The 22485-nt window shown below is 46.0% G+C and overlaps 1 protein-coding gene across 3 annotated transcripts in view; it reads left to right on the top strand.

The window, feature by feature from the left end:
• Positions 1-22485, top strand: part of LOC106600542 (zinc finger protein 704) — a 101148-nt gene that overhangs the window by 55183 nt on the left and 23480 nt on the right. For 2 of the 3 annotated variants that reach the window (XM_014191968.2, XM_014191969.2), the window contains exons 3-4: positions 6336-6436; positions 12402-12646. In XM_014191968.2, the coding sequence (XP_014047443.1) occupies positions 6336-6436; positions 12402-12646 (346 nt within the window). The remainder of the gene's footprint in view (positions 1-6335; positions 6437-12401; positions 12647-22485) is intronic. The other variant, XM_045714898.1, reaches the window with a different exon arrangement.

A 22485-nucleotide genomic window follows, 5' to 3' on the forward strand; every position in this document is an offset into this window, starting at 1 on the left:
CCAGAACAACAGCAAATGACCTTGGAGACGCTGGAGGAAAGAGGTGCAAAAGTATCTAAATCCACAGTAAAATGAGTCCTATATCGAAATAACCTGCAAGGCCTCTCAGCAAGGAAGAAGCCACTGCTCCAAAACCGCCTTAATAAAAAAGCCAGACTACGGTTTGCAACTGCACATGGGAACAAAGATTGTACTTTTTGGAGAAGTGTCCTCTGGTCTAATGAAACAAATAGAACTGTTTGGCAATAATGACCATCGTTATGTTTGGAGGATTGTTACGTACGCCTCTAGGAAGAGGGAACCCGTGGAGTGAAAGAGGTATGGGACTGTAGGTGCGAGTAAGATGACAAAAGGCAGAGAATTTAATGTTTACTAGGAATTTATTCCTTCAATGTTGGGGAAAAGGGGCTAGATGGAACCAAAGCAAAGAGTAAATGTCAAAGCCCCCTCTCCTACCTTACCTGCCTACCCACTACTTACCTATCTAGCACCACCTGGTGCACTAACCAAAATACAGGGGGTGGTCCGCCCAGGTCTTACCTAGTGTGCATAGACAGTGAATACTACGGGTTATGTATGCCCGCGGGCCTATTGCCTAAGCACTCCCTAGGTGCCTTCCCCTTCCCCCTTGGGAACAAATGTAACAGAATAACACAAACCATTTTAATAATCAAAAACACTGCCTGATATGGGACACACATACTTCAGATCCAGCAGCTACAAAGTACTTAACAAAAACCTGTCTCTCAGCAATAACCAACACAGGACACACTCATCTCTATCTGAGAAACAACCAACCCAGGATATAACCCTGAGCTCTCTTATCTCAGCAACAACCACGACCAACACCACCCTCAGCTCTCTCTGAGAAACAACCAATACAGGATATAACAATAAACTCTTTCTAAGAAACAACCAACACAGGATATCACCCTCAGCTCGCTCTCAACAACAACAACCACCACCAACACAGGATTCAACCACAACCAACACATGATATAAACCTCAGCTCTATCTGAGACACAACCAACACAGGATATCACCCTCAGCTCTCCCTCAACAACAACCACCACCACAGGATATCACCCTCAGCTCTCTCTCAACAACAACCAACACAGGATTCAACCACAACCAACACAGGATAAAACCCTCAGCTCTATCTGAGACACAACCACCACAGGATATCACCCTCAGCTCTCTCTCAACAACAACCACCACCAACACAGGATATGACCCTCAGCTCTCTAACAACAACCACCACAGGATATGACCCTCAGCTCTCTCTCAACAACAACCACCACCAACACAGGATATGACCCTCAGCTCTCTCTCAACAACCACCACCAACACAGGATATCACCCTCAGCTCTCTCTCAACAACCACCACAGGATATCACCCTCAGCTCTCTCTCAACAACCACCACCAACACAGGATATCACCCTCAGCTCTCTCTCAACAACAACCACCAACACAGGATATCACCCTCAGCTCGATCTGAGACACAACCAACACAGGATTCAACCACCACCAACACATGATATCACCCTCAGCTCTCTCTCAACAACCACCACAGGATATCACCCTCAGGTCTCTCTCAACAACCACCACCACAACCAACACAGGATATCACCCTTAGGTCTCTCTCAACAACAACCACCACCACAGGATATCACCCTCAGCTCTCTCTCAACAACAACCACCACCACAGGATATCACCCTCAGCTCTCTCTCAACAACAACCATCACCACAGGATATCACCCTCAGCTCTCTCTCAACAACAACCACCACCACAGGATATCACCCTCAGCTCTCTCTCAACAACCACCACAACCAACACAGGATATCACCCTCATTTCTCTCTCAACAACAACCACCACAGGATATCACCCTCAGCTCTCTCTTAACAACAACCACCACCACAGGATATCACCCTCAGCTCTCTTTCTTACAAAGGAACACTGACTTATATAGCTGGAGAAGGAGTCTTTAATGTGATACAGCTGTATCCTGACGAGGGGGCGGGGTCAGCTCTCCAATTAGCAATGGGCCGACCAATCAGCTGCTTGGGGGAATTTCAGGAAACCATCCTGAAACACACACATACAAACCACAACACAGAAACTGGGGAACGTAACAAGGATAAAGGGGACGCTTGCAAGCCGAAGAACACCATCCCAACCATGAAGCACGGGGTGGCAGCATCATGTTGTCATGTTGTGGGGGTGCTTTGCTGGAGGAGGGACTGGTGCACTTCACAAAATAGATGGCATCATGAGGGAGGAAAATTATGTGGATATATTGAAGCAACATCTCAAGACATCAGTGAGGAAGTTACATTTTGGTAGCAAATGGGTCTTCCAAATGGACAATAACCCCAAGCATACTTCCAAAGTTGTGGCAAAATGGCTTAAGGACAACAAAGTCAAAGTATTGGAGTGGCCATCACAAAGCCCTGACCTCAATCCTATAGAAAATTTGTGGGTGGAACTGAAAAAGCGTGTGTGAGCAAGGAGGCCTACAAACCTGACTCAGTTACACCAGCTCTATCAGGAGGAATGGGTCAAAATTCATCCAAGTTATTGTGGGAAGCTTGTGGAAGGCTACCCGAAATGTTTGACCTAAGTTAAACATTTTAAAGGCAATGCTACCAAATACTAATTGAGTGTCTGTAAACTTCTGACTCACTGGGAATGTGATGAAAGAAATAAAAGCTTAAATAAATAAATCTCTCTGCCATTAATCTGACATTTCACATTAAAATAAAGTGGTGATCCTAACTGACCTAAGACAGGGAATTTTTACTAGGATTAAAAGTCAGGAATTGTGAAAAACTGAGTTTAAATGTATTTGGCTAAGGTGTATGTAAACTTGCGACTTGAACTGTATGTGAGAGGTGATTCTCGGCCATCACTAGCATGAAAACTAAATACATTCACCGACTGTGATTGGAAAATTATGTGGTCTAATGCACTGCAGGGGTCTAATGCTCTGCAGGGGTCTAATGCTCTGCAGGGGTCTAATGCACTGCAGGGGTCTAATGCTCTGCAGGGGTCTAATGCTCTGCAGGGGTCTAATGCACTGCAGGGGTCTAATGCACTGCAAGGGGTCTAATGCACTGCAAGGGGTCTAATGCACTGCAGGGGTCTAATGCTCTGCAGGGGTCTAATGCACTGTAGGGGTCTAATGCACTGCAGGGGTCTAATGCACTGCAGGGGTCTAATGCACTGCAGGGGTCTAATGCACTGCAGGGGTCTAATGCTCTGCAGGGGTCTAATGCACTGCAGGGGTCTAATGCACTGCAGGGGTCTAATGCTCTGCAGGGGTCTAAGGCACTGCAGGGGTCTAAGGCACTGCAGGGGTCTAAGGCACTGCAGGGGTCTAATGCTCTGCAGGGTTCTAAGGCACTGTATCACAGTGCTAGCTGTGCCAGTAGAGATTCTGGGTTCAAGTCCAGGCTCTGTTGCAGCTGGCTGCGACCGTGAGACCCATGGAGCGGGGCACAATTGGCCCAGCGTCGTCTGGGTTAGGGGAGGGTTTGGCCGGCAGGGATGTCCTTGTCCCTTTGCGCACTAGTGACTCCTGTGGTGGGCTGGGTGCAGTGCATGCTGACACGCTTGCCAGGTGTATGGCCTTTTCTCCGACACATTGATACAGCTGGCTTCCGGGTTAAGTGGGCATTGTGTCAAGAAGCAGTGCAGCTTGGTTGGGTTGTGTTTCAGAGGACGCATGGCTCTCGACCTTCACCTCTCCCGAGTCCGTATGGGAGTTGCAGCGATGGGACAAGACTGTAACTACCAATTGGGGAGGAAAGGGGTAAAATATATATATATATAAGAGCTAAATTATTGATTATTATTATGTTCTTATTTGTGCCCTGGTCCTATAAGAGCTCTTTGTCACTTCCCATGAGCCGGGTTGTGACAAAAACTCAAACTCATTCTCATGTTTAACTTAGGGATAGCCCCCTTTTTTTAAATTTTCGCCTAAAATGATATACCCAAATCTAACTGCCTGTAGCTCTGGCCCTGAAGCAAGGATATGCATGTTCTTGGTACCATTTGAAAGGAAACACAGTTTGTGGAAATGTGAATTTAATGTAGGAGAATATAACACAATAGAAGCAGAAAATACAAAGAAAAAAACAACTTTTATAATTTTTTTCTACCACCATCTTTGAAATATAACAGAAAGGTCCCATATCTAGCCATCACTCTGGTTTTAATTCCGATGGTGTCCACAAGATGACAGCAGTGCAAAGTTTCAGATGGATAACCTGAAGTATGAGCAAACTACATGACATTTAGTGTGAAGTCACCCAGGTACATTTGGGCAAATCGTGAAGGAGACATTTACATTCACATTGCATTTTTCTGCAAGAATATCATCAAGTCTGTATACTTGGACTTTGATTTAGCTTTTCCAGTATTAGTAGCCATATTATAAGTTCAACATTTGCAAAACACCCAGTTTCAGAACTTCATAACTCTCCATATTCTTATAATTTTGGTCCAAAATGAAAACGCTTGCTGTCACACAAGGTTAACAGCTACATTTTGCGACAGATACAGGGTTTCCCGATACTCCCATAAAGCCCAGCTCATTGGCTATCTACCTAGCTTTGTTTGGCCCCGATTAGTGTTTATTTGACAAAGTTAAAGTCGATCAAGTGAAGACCAAGGCGTCGCTCTCTGACCAAATTTGGTGTCCTATAGGATATACTACACCCCTAATGATATAGTGAAGTCTGGTTCTAGGATCTCTGAGGAATAAATATGTACGTGATTTGACTGGTTGAAACAACGTTTAGGGTTAGATTTTCACAGATTCCTTTCTTTGCAAATTGAACGAGTGAAAATACAAAATCGATCATGCATTCTATATAGACCTTTTTAGGATATGGGAATTTTTTTTTTTTAACAAAACCACATTTCATGTTATCTCTGGGACCCTTTGGATGATAAATCAGAGCAAGATTTGAGAATGTAAGTACACATTTCACCTTCAGAGTTGAATTTTTCAAACCTATCGCGGTGAAAAAAGTGTTTTGTTGTTAGGAGATCTCCTCAAACAATAGCATTACTTTTTTGGCAGTAATAGCTACTATAAATTAGGCAGTGTAGTTATATTAACAAGAATTTAGGCTTTCAGCCGATATAAGACACTTGTATCTACCGACATTTGTTGTTTCTCTAACATCTGCGATCGTGACACAAGGCGCTGCATGATTTACAACTGTCCTGTTGACGGGACGCCTATTCCTAAGAAGTTTTGAATAAATGTATCGTTTAGTGTGTGTGTGTGGCAAAAAACAACATTTGAGAGTGTGCTGACCCGGGTGCTAGAGGGGGTACGCAGCTGGAGGTTGAATGTTTGAAGGGGTACGGGACTATAAAAAGTTTGGGAACCACTGTTTTAACCCATATTTTTTTGTGACTCATCTGGAAAGGGCTCATCAGGATGACTGAATGAACTGACTGAACCGAAATCTGTTCGTCCTGACTCTCAGCTGCACGCAATATGTAATTGATTTGTGCGACAGGAGTGTCCGAATAGCCTCTCCCAGAACATATGCCTTAAACATTGTCAGCTTTCATCTATCAGAGGACCCTAATATTTATACAGGCAGCTAGAGAAACTTGTGCTGTGACCCATCTCAGGTTTTGGGAATTTCCTCTATACAAATAGCAATGAACCAATGAATAAATAAAACAATACTTGTAGTCAATTAGTCGGAACCCGCCAGTGTCTTTAGCCTTTACCCACCCTGTTGGAAACACTGCTAGACTCATATGACTGCCAAAGGAGTGTTCTGGTTATCTGAACGTTATACAAATGTCAGTCTGGTCAGCATTCTGTGCTAAGGGAGAATCTTCAGCCCTCGCAGGGGATGTAACCACAGTATTTATTATTGGACTGGAATTTTCCATGAAATGCTTTAACACAGTTTGTTGTTCTGTCTAAAGAAAGCATGGCTGGAATATTTCAGAGCTGAAATTGGTATAGGGTTAGGTTTTTTCCTGGTTATGATTGGAAAACGTGATTGGTCGGTTTGGCTATGGCAGACTCACATGATGGGTCAGTTTGGCTGTGGCAGACTCAGTGAATGGCTGGTCTGCAATGGCAAACAAAGCAATTGGCCGGTCTGTAGTGGGGCAATCTCATTGTGAGGACACTATAGTGGGCAAAGGGTCATTTTACTATGCTACTATGCTTGTATTGTAGCATGACTGTTACAGGTCCGCTGATTTGATATAGAATCCTCCCACTTTCTGTGCAGGAATAGCATGTGTGTGTACATAGTGTGTGACCTGGCCTCTGGTGTGTGTGTTCCAGGAAACCTTCAGGTCTTGCTGATAAGGAGGTAATGGCTGCTACTGTCCTGACATCACTGTCCATCTCCCCTCTGGTCCTCACCCATACCCAGACAGCCTCAGGTAAGACTGCAAACACATGCACAGAGGTTCAGGTCTGTAGTGCCAGTCTCTAGTGTCTACCTCTCGAGCTAATGTTTACCCCGCAACCAACCTCACCCTGCCAACAGCCTGGCCTTGGACACATCACCATGTCTGTTGTTTCCGGAGCTGCCCGTTACCGTGGCACTCATCGCCGGGACAACGTTAGTAGACAATCAGAGTCCTACCTCAATTTTACAAGGCACAAGGCCAAATCTACACTGGCGTTTCTTACCAAGAAGACTGTTTATGTTCCTAAGTGGCAGAGTTACAGTTTTGACTTATCTTATTAAAAATCTATGGCAAGACCTGAAAATAGTTGTCTTGCAATGGTCAACAACCAATTTGACATAAAAGAATAATGGGCAAATGTTGCACAAACCAGGTGTGGAAATCTCTTAGAGACTTACCCAGAAAGACTCACAGTTGTAATCGCTGCCAAAGGTGATTCCAACATGTATTGACTCAGGGGTGTGAATACTTAAGTAAATTCGATATTTCTGTATTTTTTTATTATGGGACTTCCGGTCACGGCCTGCTGTGACACAGCCTGGGATCGAACCCAAGGCTGTAGTGGTGCCTTAGACCGCTGTGCCACTTGGGGGGCACTTTGTAACTGTTTTAAAGTCACCATTGGCCTCATGCAGAAATCTTAGAGGTTTCCTTCCTCTCTGGCAACTGAGTTAGGAAGGACACCGTCATACTTGTCCTGTTGGGTGAGGATCATTGGTGCCAGATCCACCCCCATCTCTCCAGCACCAGTTTTTTGACCGGTTGTAAATACTGTGTAGAAACTTTGGATTTGGCAATGAAACAATATTTCTGTATTTCAAACAGTTGGAAGAGCTCGTGGGTACTTAAAGAACAATCACGTTGAATTCATTACTAATTGGTGATGTAACTAAGGACAGTAGAACAACATAACGGTATTTTTGAATGTGTATATTTCCCAGTGATCAGATTCACATCCAATGTTGGGGAACTGATATGATTAAATATGAAACTATTTGTGAGAGGATGTGATGTTCGCCTTCTAAATGAGAGACTTGTTTTTCATATGAAGTCTTAACCAAGTCATTGGCCACACCCACATGAGCAGAGACATTACGACAAAAGGAGGGAACGCCCCCTTTTCCCAGAGTGGATAAAAAACACTTCTGGCAAAAAAAGAAGATAAAGACTACATAGGGACATTCAGTCAGCAGCTGTTTAAGTACTTTAGTCTAGTAACCTCGACCGAGAACCACCGGGTGGTACTCTGAAAGATCCATTCTAAATGACTATCAACCATTGGTACGTCTGACGTAACCATAATAACAGAGCTACAACTACGAAAGACTGATCTCTGGTGGACAAACCAGAGACTTTCTGTCGAATTACTCCCCAGACGGATCGAGTGTTTTCAACGGGGAGACAGCAAAGACATACACACGTAAATATGTACATTGCAATTCTTTCGAATGAGCGGCCGTTCATGTGCAAAGTATTCCCATTTCCATGAGCATAGTTATCAACTGTATGTATGTAGTGGGCCCATTTGGTCTTTCTCGCACTTTATCTGTCCCCACCCATTTCCATTATCTACCAAGTCATCATATCGGGTTTAGTCCACTAGGTACTTTTCATTGCATTATGTAGTAGTGGCATTGGAAAACCTCCCTGGTCTTTGTGGTTGAATCTGTGTTTGAACACTGTTAAACACTATTATTGGGACACAGAGTGAGTCCATGCAACTTATTATGTGACTTGTTAAGCACATTTGTACTCCTGAACTTATTTAGGCTTTCCATAACAAACGGGTTGAATACTTATTAAGACATTTCAGCTTTACATTTTTTATTAATTTTATTAATTTCAAAAAATATAGTTCCACTTTGACATTATGGAATTTTGTGTTTACAAACAAAACTCATTGGTTGTTGGAAATAACATTAATAGTTAATGTATTAATATTTAATATGAATTGGTTTTGTGGGTAGAATTGCAGTATGTATTTAGACGTGAGCTAGCAACTTTTGACAGACTGGTTTCTTCTGGACAAACAAAAAATGATACCAACATGTTGTGTGGAGAAAAAAAAGTGATAGTTTGAATGTTTGGATAATCGTTGTGATTGGAGAATAGCTGTAAGGGTTATTGAATCAGGATCAACTCCTCTCCTACAGCTGCACCATCGAGAGCATCCTGACTGGTTGCATCCTGACTTGTTGTATCACTGCCTGGTATGGCAACTGCTCGGCCTCCGACCGCAAGGCACTACAGAGGGTAGTGCGATTGGCCCAGTACATCCGTGGAGCCAAACTTCCTGCCATCCAGGACTAGGCGGTGTCAGAGGAAGGCCCTAAAACGACCAGGAATACGACTTTCCCGAAGTGGATCCTTTGTTCACACCACCCAGGGCAATTGAACTGATTCCAGAGGCCGACCCAGAACAACGCCGACGAAGGAGAGGTACTCTGAGTGATCTTCTGGTCCGAATTAGGAGGTGCGCACACCACCCACCGCTTCCGAGTATATTACTCGCTACTGTTCAGTCCCTGGATAATAAAGTTGACAAGCTCAGGGCAAGAGTTTATTTCCAGAGTGACATCAGGGATTGTAACATACTCTGTTTCACGGAAACATGGCTCTCTCGGGATATACTGTCAGTCGGTCCAGCCATCTGGATTCTCAGTTCATTACGCCAACAGGAATAAACATCTCTTTGGAAGAAGAAGGGCGCGGGTGTATGTTTCATGATTAACGACTCATGGTGTAATTGTGATAACATACAGGAACTCAAGTCCTTTTGTTCACCTGACCTAGAATACCTCACACTCAATGCCGTCCATATTATTTATATTATCAATGCCGTCCAAGTTCATTTTCTTCGTGTCACAGAAGTTGTCATGTAGAGAAGAGGACCAAGGCACAGCGGGAATATGGATACTCATATTTTAATTTAAAAAAAAAAAGAGTAAAGTATCCACTGAATAAACAATAAACACAACAGTGACAGTCTTACAGGCATACAAAACGCAGTGCAAGTACAACCACCCACAACCCCAAAGAAAAACACACACCTATATAGGACTTCCAATCAAAGGCAACTCAACACACCTGCCTTCAATTGGAAGTCCCAATCAACAATACAAACATACCCAACACAAACATGCCACGTCCTGACCAAAACTAAAACACTAGCTCCATCTGCTGGTCAGGACGTGACACTTCGGTTATAATCTCTGCCGTGTATATGCCCCCCTCAAGCCGATACCACGACAGTCCTCAAGGAACTTCACTGAACTTCATGCAAACTGGAAACCACATATCCTGAGGCTGCATTTATTGTACCTGGGGATTTTAACAAAGAAAATTTGAGGAAATGGCTGCCTAAATTCTATCAGCATATTGACTGTAGTACTCGCGCTGTTAAAACACTCAACCACTGTTATTCCAACTTCCGGGATGCATACAAGGTCCTTCCCCGCCCTCCTTTCAGCAAATCTGACCATGACTCCATTTTCCTCCTCCCTTCCTATAGGCAGAAACTCAAACAGGAAGTACCTGTGCTAAGGACTATTCAACGCTGGTCTGACCAATCGGAATCCACACTTCAAGATTGTTTTGATCACGCGGACTGTGATATGTTCCGGGTAGCTTCCGAGAATAATATTGATGTATACACTAAGACGGTGAGTGAGTTTATCAGGAAGTGTATATTAGATGTTGTTCCCACTGTGACTATCAAAACCTACCCTAACCAGAAATCGTGCATAGATGGCAGCAGTCGCGCAAAACTGAAAGTGCGAACCCCCGCATTTAACCATTGCAAGTCGACTGGGAATATGGCCGAATACAAACAGAGTAGTCATTCCCTCCGCAAGGCAATCAAACCAGCCACGTCGCGGACACCGACGTCTTGCTTCCAGACAAGCTAAACACATTCTTTGCCTGCTTTGAGGATAACACATTGCGACCGACCTGGCCCGCTACCAAGGACTGTGGCCTCTCCTTCTCCGTGGCCAACATGCTTCAAGATGGCCACCATTGTTCCTGTACCCAAGAATGCAAAGGTAACTGAACTAAATGACTATTGCCCTGTAGCACTCACTTCTGTCATCATGAAGTGCTTTGAGAGACTAGTCAAGGATCATATCACCTCCACCCTACCTGTCACCCACTTCAATTTGCTTACCGTCCCAAAAGGACTACAGACGATGCAATCGCCCTCACACTGCACACTGGCCTCCCCCATCTGGACAAGAGAAATACCTATGTAAGAATGCTGATCATTGACAGTAGCTCAGCATTCAACACCATAGTACCCTTCATGCTCATCATTAAGCTAGAGGCCCTGGGTCTGAACCCCGCCCTGTGCAATTGGGCCCTGGACTTCCTGATGGGCCGCCCTCAGGTGGTGAATGTAGGAAACAACACCTCCACTTCGCTGATCCTCAACATTGGGGCCCCACAAGGGTGCGTGCTCAGCCCCCTCCTGTACTCCCTGTTCACCCATGACTGCGTGGCCAAGCTCACCTCCAACTCAATCATCAAGTCTGCAGACGACACAACAGTAGTAGGCTTGATTACCAACAACGACGAGAGAGCCTACAGGGAGGAGATGAGAGCTCTGGTAGTGTGGGGCCAGGAAAACAACCGCTCACTCAACGTCAACAAAACTATCTTAATAGTACACCTACTCTCTCCATTTTCTGACAGCTGGAGCAGCAAATCATTTTACCCTCTTCCAATGTGTTTGGAGAATTTTTATTTTACTTTACAATGATAAATAGACCTACATCAAGATATCAAGTTAATTTGAAGTTAGCTGATGATAGTTCACTTAGCTGTATGGTATGTAGATTTGGCTAGATAGCTGGCTGCTCATTAGCCTACACACGGTGGCCTGCTGTAGCCAGCTTGCTATTAATAATACATCGTTTTGTAACATTCAAAATGTATTTAATTAGGCCTACTTGAATAGGTTCACGCCAGGAAATGGACAATCTTTTGGAGTGAATGGCAAGCAACTCTACAAACCTATTGTACTACTAAATCAACATCTGTTTTTACCTGATGTTCATTATTGTTCTGGTTACAACTCTGGGGTGAGGAGATGAGTGCTGGTATAAATAGCCACTGTATTGAAACACACGTTAGGGTTATGTGTGGCTGGGTTATTGTGCCTTTGGAAAAGGAGTCCCTATGTAAGCCTGGCCCGAAATCCATTGTGGTTAAAACGTAGTCAAATAAAATCTATTTGTCACATGCTTCATAGACAACAGTTGTAGACTAACAGTCATTAACATTGTGTGCGTTCTCTTCACCCTTCCCTAAATCTACAGCATATATTCAACCCCTCTTGGCCCCATCTCCACAGTTTAGTTCAGTTATTAATTAAAATGTGCAAAGCCACAAAATATTAGGGGATGGGGCGTACTGTACAATATGTGGGAAGAGAGGGCAAATATGTATTCATTTTTCATAATTTGTATTTATTTTTTATTTTATTTCACCTTTATAATTAGTCTCCCCTGAGACAACATGTAGAACTATGTCCCTCCTCATCTACACTAGCCCCCATGGACCAGTCAGTCATTGATTAATATGAGTTCATCTCCAACACACAGCTCATCCTGCTGGAAGGCTTTATTTTTCATTATGTTTCACCACAAGGCAATGTGATTATGGCCTTATAAGATCTGTATAAGGATCTGTATTAGTGAAGCAGTCAAAATACCATATTGCACTGGAGGGGTTTGTAGGCCAACGCTGCTGGAGAGGCAGGCTGTTTTCCTATGGATGGGTGGACATTCAATATAAACCACAATTCAAATTTTGCATGAACAATGTTGCAAAAAACATTATGACTTTTTTTTTTATTGTATGAAGTCAAGAAGTGAATTAAAGTGAAATAATGCCTCCCTGGTTTTGATGGTACTGACTGGCCCTCCTCTGTCTCCAGCTGCAGTTCCGGAGCCAGCCAGCAGAGGGTGGAAGGAGGTGCTGTCAACTAGCTACAGCAGCTCCACCAGTGGCAACTGGAGCTGGGACACCAGCGACCAATCAGTGCCCTCCACACCGTCCCCGCCTCTCTCCAACGACACCAGCAAGAGCTTCCCGCTCTCCTCCCAGGGTGATAATGTCATCGACGACGTCAAAGAGAGCACGCACTTCTTGTTTGAGGACCCCATACCCCGGAAGCGGAAGGTACAACTGGGGGTCAGGGGCTTAGGATAAGACTTCATCCTAATGCTACTGAACATCCTTCCGTACTTATCTCCTTATCTCCAAGGAGTTCATAGATCACAGCTATTTGATTTATCTCGTCCAGTTACATGTTTCTTGTGATCCTTCAGATAAGAACAGTATTTGTAGCCACAACCAACCCTAAGCTGCGATCCATAAAAAATTGTCCATGGGCCAACAGTGGCTCCAATCGATTTAGGAATCGCTGCCCTAGTGTGCAGTTTTCCTAATTCAAGGGGGCCTCTGAAACCCCTCTGAAAAATGATCTCAAATCGCAGCTCCGATGTAATTTAGGATCTTATGACACTGGCTTGGCCCTGAGACAACAAGGTCTGTCAACCTTTACGCCCCTGAGCATGATGGAGTGTGTTCTCGCTCTATCTTATCCTCCATCTCTCTTTTTTCTTCCCCTGTCTTTTTATGCAGTGGAAACCTTCCAAGACATTAATGTGGTTTCATTATCAAGAAGAGCCATAAGCCCCCTCACCCATCTCCAAGAGGAAGGGGTGAGAGAGGATGGGGAGGAAGGAGGAAGAGTGTCAATAGAGAGTTTGGAATGGGAAGAGAGGTTGTAAAAAACATATTTGGGATGAGGGGAGTTAAATGACTATTGAGCTAGGGGAGGGGAGGTAAATGACTACTGAGCTAGGGGAGGAGAGGGGAGTTAAATGACTACTGACCTAGGAGAGGGGAGGTAAATGACTACTGAGCTAGGAGAGGAGAGGGGAGTTAAATGACTACTGAGCTAGGGGAGGAGAGGGGAGGTAAATGACTACTGAGCTAGGGGAGGAGAGGGGAGGTAAATGACTACTGAGCTAGGGGAGGAGAGGGGAGGTAAATGACTAGGGGAGGAGAGGAGTTAAATGACTACTGAGATAGGGGAGGAGAGGAGTTAAATGACTACTGAGCTAGGGGAGGAGAGGGGAGTTAAATGACTACTGAGCTAGGAGAGGGGAGGTAAATGACTACTGAGCTAGGGGAGGCGAGAGGAGGTAAATGACTACTGAGCTAGGGGAGGAGAGGGGAGGTAAATGACTACTGAGCTAGGGGAGTAGAGGGGAGGTAAATGACTACTGAGCTAGGGGAGGAGAGGGGAGGTAAATGACTACTGATCTAGGGGAGTAGAGGGGAGATAAATGACTACTGAGCTAGGGGAGGAGAGGGGAGGTAAATGACTACTGAGCTTGGGGAGGAGAGAGGAGGTAAATGACTATTGAGCTAGGGGAGTAGAGGTAAATGACTACTGAGCTAGGGGAGTAGAGGGGAGGTAAATGACTACTGAGCTAGGGGAGGAGAGGGAAGGTAAATGACTACTGAGCTAGGGGAGTAGAGGTAAATGACTACTGAGCTAGGGGAGTAGAGGGGAGGTAAACGACTACTGAGCTTGGGGAGGAGAGGGGAGGTAAATGACTACTGAGCTAGGGGAGTAGAGGTAAATGACTACTGAGCTAGGGGAGTAGAGGGGAGGTAAATGACTACTGAGCTAGGGGAGGAGAGGGGAGGTAAATGACTACTGAGCTAGGAGAGGAGAGGGGAGGTAAATGACTACTGAGCTAGGGGAGTAGAGGTAAATGACTACTGAGCTAGGGGAGTAGAGGGGAGGTAAATGACTACTGATGTAGGGGAGGAGAGGTAAATGACTAGGGGAGGAGAGGGGAGGTAAATGACTTTAAAATACTGAGCTTGGAGAGGGGAGGTAAATGACTACTGAGCTAGGGGAGGAGAGGGGAGGTAAATGGCTACTGAGCTATGAGAGGGGAGGTAAATGACTACTGAGCTAGGAAAGGGGAGGTTAATGACTACTGAGCTAGGGGAGGAGAGGGGAGGTAAATGACTACTGAGCTAGGGGAGTAGAGGGGAGGTAAACGACTACTGAGCTTGGGGAGGAGAGGGGAGGTAAATGACTACTGAGCTAGGGGAGTAGAGGGGAGGTAAATGACAACTGAGCTAGGGGAGGAGAGGGGAGGTAAATGATTACTGAGCTAGGAGAGGAGAGGGGAGGTAAATGACTACTGAGCTAGGGGAGTAGAGGTAAATGACTACTGAGCTAGGGGAGTAGAGGGGAGGTAAATGACTACTGATGTAGGGGAGAGAAGGTAAATGACTAGGGGAGGAGAGGGGAGGTAAATGACTTCTGAGCTAGGGGAGGAGAGGGGAGGTAAATGACTACGGGCAGGAGAGGGGAGGTAAATGACTTCTGAGCTAGGGGAGGAGAGGGGAGGTAAATGACTACTGAGCTTGGAGAGGGGAGGTAAATGACTACTGAGCTAGGGGAGGAAAGGGGAGGTAAATGGCTACTGAGCTATGAGAGGGGAGGTAAATGACTACTGAGCTAGGGAAGGGGAGGTTAAATGACTACTGAGATAGGGGAGGAGAGGGGAGGTAAATGACTACTGAGCTAGGGGAGTAGAGGGGAGGTAAACGACTACTGAGCTTGGGGAGGAGAGGGGAGGTAAATGACTACTGAGCTAGGGGAGTAGAGGGGAGGTAAATGACAACTGAGCTAGGGGAGGAGAGGGGAGGTAAATGACTACTGAGCTAGGAGAGGAGAGGGGAGATAAATGACTACTGAGCTAGGGGAGTAGAGGGAGGTAAATGACTACTGAGCTAGGGGAGTAGAGGGGAGGTAAATGACTACTGATCTAGGGGAGAGAGAGGTAAATGACTAGGGGAGGAGAGGGGAGGTAAATGACTACTGAGCTAGGGGAGGAGAGGGGAGGTAAATGACTACTGAGCTAGGAGAGGGGAGGTAAATGACTACTGAGCTAGGGGAGTAGAGGGGAGGTAAATGACTACTGAGCTAGGAGAGGGGAGGTAAATGACTACTGAGCTAGGGAAGGGGAGGTAAATGACTACTGAGCTAGGGGAGTAGAGGGGAGGTAAATGACTACTGAGCTAGGGGAGGAGAGGGGAGGTAAATCGACTAGGGGAGGAGAGGGGAGTTAAATGACTACTGAGCTAGGGGAGTAGAGGAGTTAAATGACTACTGAGCTAGGGGAGTAGAGGGGAGGTAAATGACTACTGATGTAGGGGAGGAGAGGTAAATGACTAGGGGAGGAGAGGGGAGGTAAATGACTTCTGAGCTAGGGGAGGAGAGGGGAGGTAAATGACTACTGAGCTTGGAGAGGGGAGGTAAATGACTACTGAGCTAGGGGAGGAGAGGGGAGGTAAATGACTACTGAGCTAGGGGAGTAGAGGGGAGATAAATGACTACTGAGCTAGGGGAGGAGAGGGGAGGTAAATGACTACTGAGCTAGGGGAGTAGAGGGGAGGTAAATGACTACTGAGCTAGGGGAGTAGAGAGGAGGTAAATGACTACTGAGCTAGGGGAGTAGAGGGGAGGTAAATGACTACTGAGCTAGGAGAGGAGAGGGGAGGTAAATGACTACTGAGCTAGGGGAGTAGAGGTAAATGACTACTGAGCTAGGGGAGTAGAGGGGAGGTAAACGACTACTGATGCTTGGGGAGGAGAGGGGAGGTAAATGACTACTGAGCTAGGGGAGTAGAGGGATAAATGACTACTGAGCTAGGGGAGTAGAGGGGAGGTAAATGACTACTGAGCTAGGGGAGGAGAGGGGAGGTAAATGACTACTGAGCTAGGAGAGGAGAGGGGAGGTAAATGACTACTGAGCTAGGGGAGTAGGAGGTAAATGACTACTGAGCTAGGGGAGTAGAGGGGAGGTAAATGACTACTGATCTAGGGGAGGAGAGGGGGTAAATGACTAGGGGAGGAGAGGGGAGTTAAATGACTTCTGAGATAGGGGAGGAGAGGGGAGTTAAATGACTACTGAGCTTGGAGAGGGGAGGTAAATGACTACTGAGCTAGGGGAGGAGAGGGGAGGTAAATGGCTACTGAGTTGAGAGGGGAGGTAAATGACTTCTGAGCTAGGGAAAGGGGAGGTAAATGACTACTGAGCTTGGGGAGGAGAGGGGAGGTAAATGACTACTGAGCTAGGGGAGTAGAGGGGAGGTAAACGACTACTGAGCTTGGGGAGGAGAGGGGAGGTAAATGACTACTGAGCTAGGGGAGTAGAGGGGAGGTAAATGACAACTGAGCTAGGGGAGGAGAGGGAAGGTAAATGATTACTGAGCTAGGAGAGGAGAGGGGAGGTAAATGACTACTGAGCTAGGGGAGTAGAGGTAAATGACTACTGAGCTAGGGGAGTAGAGGGGAGGTAAATGACTACTGATGTAGGGGAGAGAAGGTAAATGACTAGGGGAGGAGAGGGGAGGTAAATGACTTCTGAGCTAGGGGAGGAGAGGGGAGGTAAATGACTACTGAGCTAGGAGAGGGGAGGTAAATGACTACTGAGCTAGGGGAGGAGAGGGGAGGTAAATGACTACTGAGCTAGGAGAGGGGAGGTAAATGACTACTGAGCTAGGAAAGGGGAGGTTAATGACTACTGAGCTAGGGGAGTAGAGGGGAGGTAAATGACTACTGAGCTAGGGGAGGAGAGGGGAGGTAAATGACTAGGGGAGGAGAGGAGTTAAATGACTACTGAGATAGGGGAGGAGAGGAGTTAAATGACTACTGAGCTAGGGGAGTAGAGGGGAGGTAAATGACTACTGATGTAGGGGAGGAGAGGTAAATGACTAGGGGAGGAGAGGGGAGGTAAATGACTTCTGAGCTAGGGGAGGAGAGGGGAGGTAAATGACTACTGAGCTTGGAGAGGGGAGGTAAATGACTACTGAGCTAGGGGAGGAGAGGGGAGGTAAATGGCTACTGAGCTAGGAGAGGGGAGGTAAATGACTACTGAGCTAGGAAAGGGGAGGTTAATGACTACTGAGCTAGGGGAGGAGAGGGGAGGTAAATGACTACTGAGCTAGGGGAGTAGAGGGGAGGTAAACGACTACTGAGCTTGGGGAGGAGAGGGGAGGTAAATGACTACTGAGCTAGGGGAGTAGAGGGGAGGTAAATGACTACTGAGCTAGGGGAGTAGAGGGGAGGTAAATGACTACTGAGCTAGGGGAGGAGAGGGGAGGTAAATGACTACTGAGCTAGGAGAGGAGAGGGGAGGTAAATGACTACTGAGTTAGGGGAGTAGAGGTAAATGACTACTGAGCTAGGGGAGTAGAGGGGAGGTAAATGACTACTGATGTAGGGGAGGAGAGGTAAATGACTAGGGGAGGAGAGGGGAGGTAAATGACTTCTGAGCTAGGGGAGGAGAGGGGAGGTAAATGACTACTGAGCTAGGAGAGGGGAGGTAAATGACTACTGAGCTAGGGGAGGAGAGGGGAGGTAAATGGCTACTGAGCTAGGAGAGGGGAGGTAAATGACTACTGAGCTAGGAAAGGGGAGGTTAATGACTACTGAGCTAGGGGAGGAGAGGGGAGGTAAATGACTACTGAGCTAGGGGAGGAGAGGGGAGGTAAATGACTACTGAGCTAGGGGAGGAGAGGGGAGTTAAATGACTACTGACCTAGGAGAGGGGAGGTAAATGACTACTGAGCTAGGAGAGGAGAGGGGAGTTAAATGACTACTGAGCTAGGGGAGGAGAGGGGAGGTAAATGACTACTGAGCTAGGGGAGGAGAGGGGAGGTAAATGACTACTGAGCTAGGGGAGGAGAGGGGAGGTAAATGACTAGGGGAGGAGAGGAGTTAAATGACTACTGAGATAGGGGAGGAGAGGAGTTAAATGACTACTGAGCTAGGGGAGTAGAGGGGAGGTAAATGACTACTGAGCTAGGGGAGGAGAGGGGAGGTAAATGACTACTGAGCTTGGGGAGGAGAGAGGAGGTAAATGACTATTGAGCTAGGGGAGTAGAGGTAAATGACTACTGAGCTAGGGGAGTAGAGGGGAGGTAAATGACTACTGAGCTAGGGGAGGAGAGGGGAGGTAAATGACTACTGAGCTAGGGGAGTAGAGGTAAATGACTACTGAGCTAGGGGAGTAGAGGGGAGGTAAACGACTACTGAGCTTGGGGAGGAGAGGGGAGGTAAATGACTACTGAGCTAGGGGAGTAGAGGTAAATGACTACTGAGCTAGGGGAGTAGAGGGGAGGTAAATGACTACTGAGCTAGGGGAGGAGAGGGGAGGTAAATGACTACTGATGTAGGGGAGGAGAGGTAAATGACTAGGGGAGGAGAGGGGAGGTAAATGACTTCTGAGCTAGGGGAGGAGAGGGGAGGTAAATGACTACTGAGCTAGGGGAGGAGAGGGGAGTTAAATGACTACTGACCTAGGAGAGGGGAGGTAAATGACTACTGAGCTAGGAGAGGAGAGGGGAGTTAAATGACTACTGAGCTAGGGGAGGAGAGGAGTTAAATGACTACTGAGATAGGGGAGGAGAGGAGTTAAATGACTACTGAGCTAGGAGAGGGGAGGTAAATGACTACTGAGCTAGGGGAGTAGAGGGGAGGTAAATGACTACTGAGCTAGGGGAGGAGAGGGGAGGTAAATGACTACTGAGCTTGGGGAGGAGAGAGGAGGTAAATTACTATTGAGCTAGGGGAGTAGAGGTAAATGACTACTGAGCTAGGGGAGTAGAGGGGAGGTAAATGACTACTGAGCTAGGGGAGGAGAGGGGAGGTAAATGACTACTGAGCTAGGGGAGTAGAGGTAAATGACTACTGAGCTAGGGGAGTAGAGGGGAGGTAAACGACTACTGAGCTTGGGGAGGAGAGGGGAGGTAAATGACTACTGAGCTAGGGGAGTAGAGGTAAATGACTACTGAGCTAGGGGAGTAGAGGGGAGGTAAATGACTACTGAGCTAGGGGAGGAGAGGGGAGGTAAATGACTACTGATGTAGGGGAGGAGAGGTAAATGACTAGGGGAGGAGAGGGGAGGTAAATGACTTCTGAGCTAGGGGAGGAGAGGGGAGGTAAATGACTACTGAGCTAGGAGAGGGGAGGTAAATGACTACTGAGCTAGGGGAGGAGAGGGGAGGTAAATGGCTACTGAGCTAGGAGAGGGGAGGTAAATGACTACTGAGCTAGGAAAGGGGAGGTTAATGACTACTGAGCTAGGGGAGGAGAGGGGAGGTAAATGACTACTGAGCTAGGGGAGGAGAGGGGAGGTAAATGACTACTGAGCTAGGGGAGGAGAGGGGAGGTAAATGACTACTGAGCTAGGGGAGGAGAGGGGAGGTAAATGACTACTGAGCTTGGGGAGGAGAGGGGAGTTTGTAAGGGGAGGAGTGAAAGGGGGGAGTGTGAGGCTTCACCTGCAGGAAGCTGAGAGGAAGAGAAGAATATCTCATAAATCCACTGACAGGTGTGGACAGAGGTGTGGACAGAGGTGTGGACAGAGGTGTGGACAGAGGTGTGGACAGAGGTGTGGACAGAGGTGTGGAGACTGGAATGGGCTCAGATAGGAGTGTGCAGGTCCAACACACTGGCCTGTAGGCCTATCCCAGAGGTAACAGAGTCCATTTCAGCTGAAACACATGAGATCACACAGTATTCAGGAGGCCAGGCCATAGATATACAATATCCTGAAAGATAATGTGATTACACTCACTGACTAGCTTCACCAGAATAGGACAAACACATTATAGCATTCCCATCACTTGAACTGAATGATGATTATGCTGTGTTAGAGCACAATCTTGTTGTACTCTATTGGTCAAGTCATCTGTCAAATGTAATGTCTTGTCTTCATGTTTCACGTCCGTCTTCAGCCTAACCTCATTTGTAAAGATGTGACAGAACATTAGGCAATGCTAGACACACAGTAAACATTAAATCAACATTATGCAAAGCCTTGGGAGGCCATCTGAATAAGGCTTGCACTGACATGCATGTGTGGTTATTAATGAATAGCTGGCTATAGATAAAGTCATTACAGTTTGGATGACTTGTATATAAACCTGCCCTGGGAAAACCTAACAGGCAGTTAGTTTACTGTGGTGATTCAGTGTGGTAGGCCAAGACCAGAGGCCTACCGTAATTTCCGGACTATTAAGCGCACCTGAATATAAGCCGCACCCACTGAGCCGCACCCACTGAATTTTTGAACATAAATAAGCCGCACATGTCTATAAGCCGCAGGTGCCTACTGGTACATTGAAACAAATGAACTTTACACAGGCTTTAACGAAACACGGCTTGTAACAAAAAATAAAAAATTAGCAGTAAGCTTTAGTTGTCTTTTTGCACTGAGTCAATTCCTCATGCTGCTGTTTCCAACGTCTTATCATCGACTCATTAAGACCAAGCTCCCGTGCAGCAGCTCTATTTCCTTTTCCAACAGCCAGATCAATCGCCTTCAACTTGAAAGCTGCATCATATGCATTTCTCCGTGTCTTTGCCATGATGAGGGTGACAAAATGACTATATTAGCCGCGTCATTGTTTAAGCCGCGAGGTTCAAAGCCTGGGAAAAAAGTTGCGGCTTATAGTCCAGAATTTACGGTAACTAAGTCCTGATTTGCAGGCAGCAGTAAGTCTGGATATACATTAGAGTAGCTGCAGTGTATCTGACTGTGTAGAGTAGGGTACTATAAGAGGCTGTGATTGTGTTAAGATGGAAGAAAAACACTTTGGGCATTATTTGTGATTATTTGTTGAAACGCTGCAGATTTGCTGTTGGGAGTGTTAAATACAGTATGTTTCAGTGCCATTCGAGATGTTGCATGTGATGTCTTCACTGCAAGGAATAATGGATTGCATAAGAATATAGACTGTTAAAAGGGTTAAATTGATCAGCCGCTGATAAACTGGTTCTATAGTTTGTATTTTAAAGTCACTCTCTCTCCCATCCCTCTTTCCCTCCCTTTGTGGAAGCTGTTGATAAAGAGGGAGCCAACGCCCACTAACCTGTCATTAGTACTGATGCAGGTCCAAACACATCTCCCCCTCCACTGCCTACCTCTGAGATCTGCATGCTGCATGAGAAAATAAGTCTGAAAAAAACAGAGCTCTATGTTTTTAGATTCTGCAGTCTAAAGAATGCTGGGTTAAAAACAACCCAATTTTAGTAAATATTAAATATAACATGTTGGGTTATTTTGACCCAGCCAGTTGTTTTCTTTCAGTTGGGTTGTTGAGCTATGATACACCGGGTCAGATTGAAGACTGGAGGCATGGCTTAGTAGGTGCGTGGCTTTCAGATTGTTATTTTTGGTGACTCGGGAGAGTAAATGGGTCTTTTTTAATGAAATCCATAGGTTATTGTCAGGAGGCGTGATCTATTGGGGACGTGTCTTTCAGATTGGTGTGAACGTGAACACACCCCTACTAAGCCATGCCTCCAGTCTTCTGATCTGACCGGGTGGATCATAGCTCAATAACCCAACTAAGTGACCCAACTGGCTGGGTCAAAAATAACCCCATTTTCGTTCTGTCAACTATTTACCCAGCGCTGGGTTGTTTTTAAACCAGCATTTATTAGAGTGTGCATGTGAGGAAATAGTTGCTCTCTGTGTAATGTGCCTAATCCAAGGGTTCGAATCTCACATGAGTTGAGAAATGTTGATTTACATGTATTGTGATAGTGTGTAGTGCTTGACTTGGACTAGAATAAGTGTGGTTACTCATTTTGGGTGCGGGTACTGGTTATATTTAGGTACAATACTTTTGAGCTAATATTCATAAGAGGTGTTTGAGAATTTGAGGTGCCGGTACCCTGGTGAGCTCCTGCCCAATGTAAGCACTGTTATTGTGTTGAAAATGGACGTCTACAGCCAACAGTGAGAACATTAGCACTATTAATTCATTTAATAAGGAACTAGCTCTTTCTTCAGCCTTGCACACAAACACAGTGCTGTTGCATATGATATGGACGTGTACACGTACAAGTAAGGTTACAGTGTTTTATAGGCTATTCATTATTTTAATGATCCACTTCGTCACATGCGTTT

Source organism: Salmo salar, chromosome ssa03, assembly GCF_905237065.1.
Source record: "Salmo salar chromosome ssa03, Ssal_v3.1, whole genome shotgun sequence".
Classification (NCBI taxonomy): domain Eukaryota; kingdom Metazoa; phylum Chordata; class Actinopteri; order Salmoniformes; family Salmonidae; genus Salmo; species Salmo salar.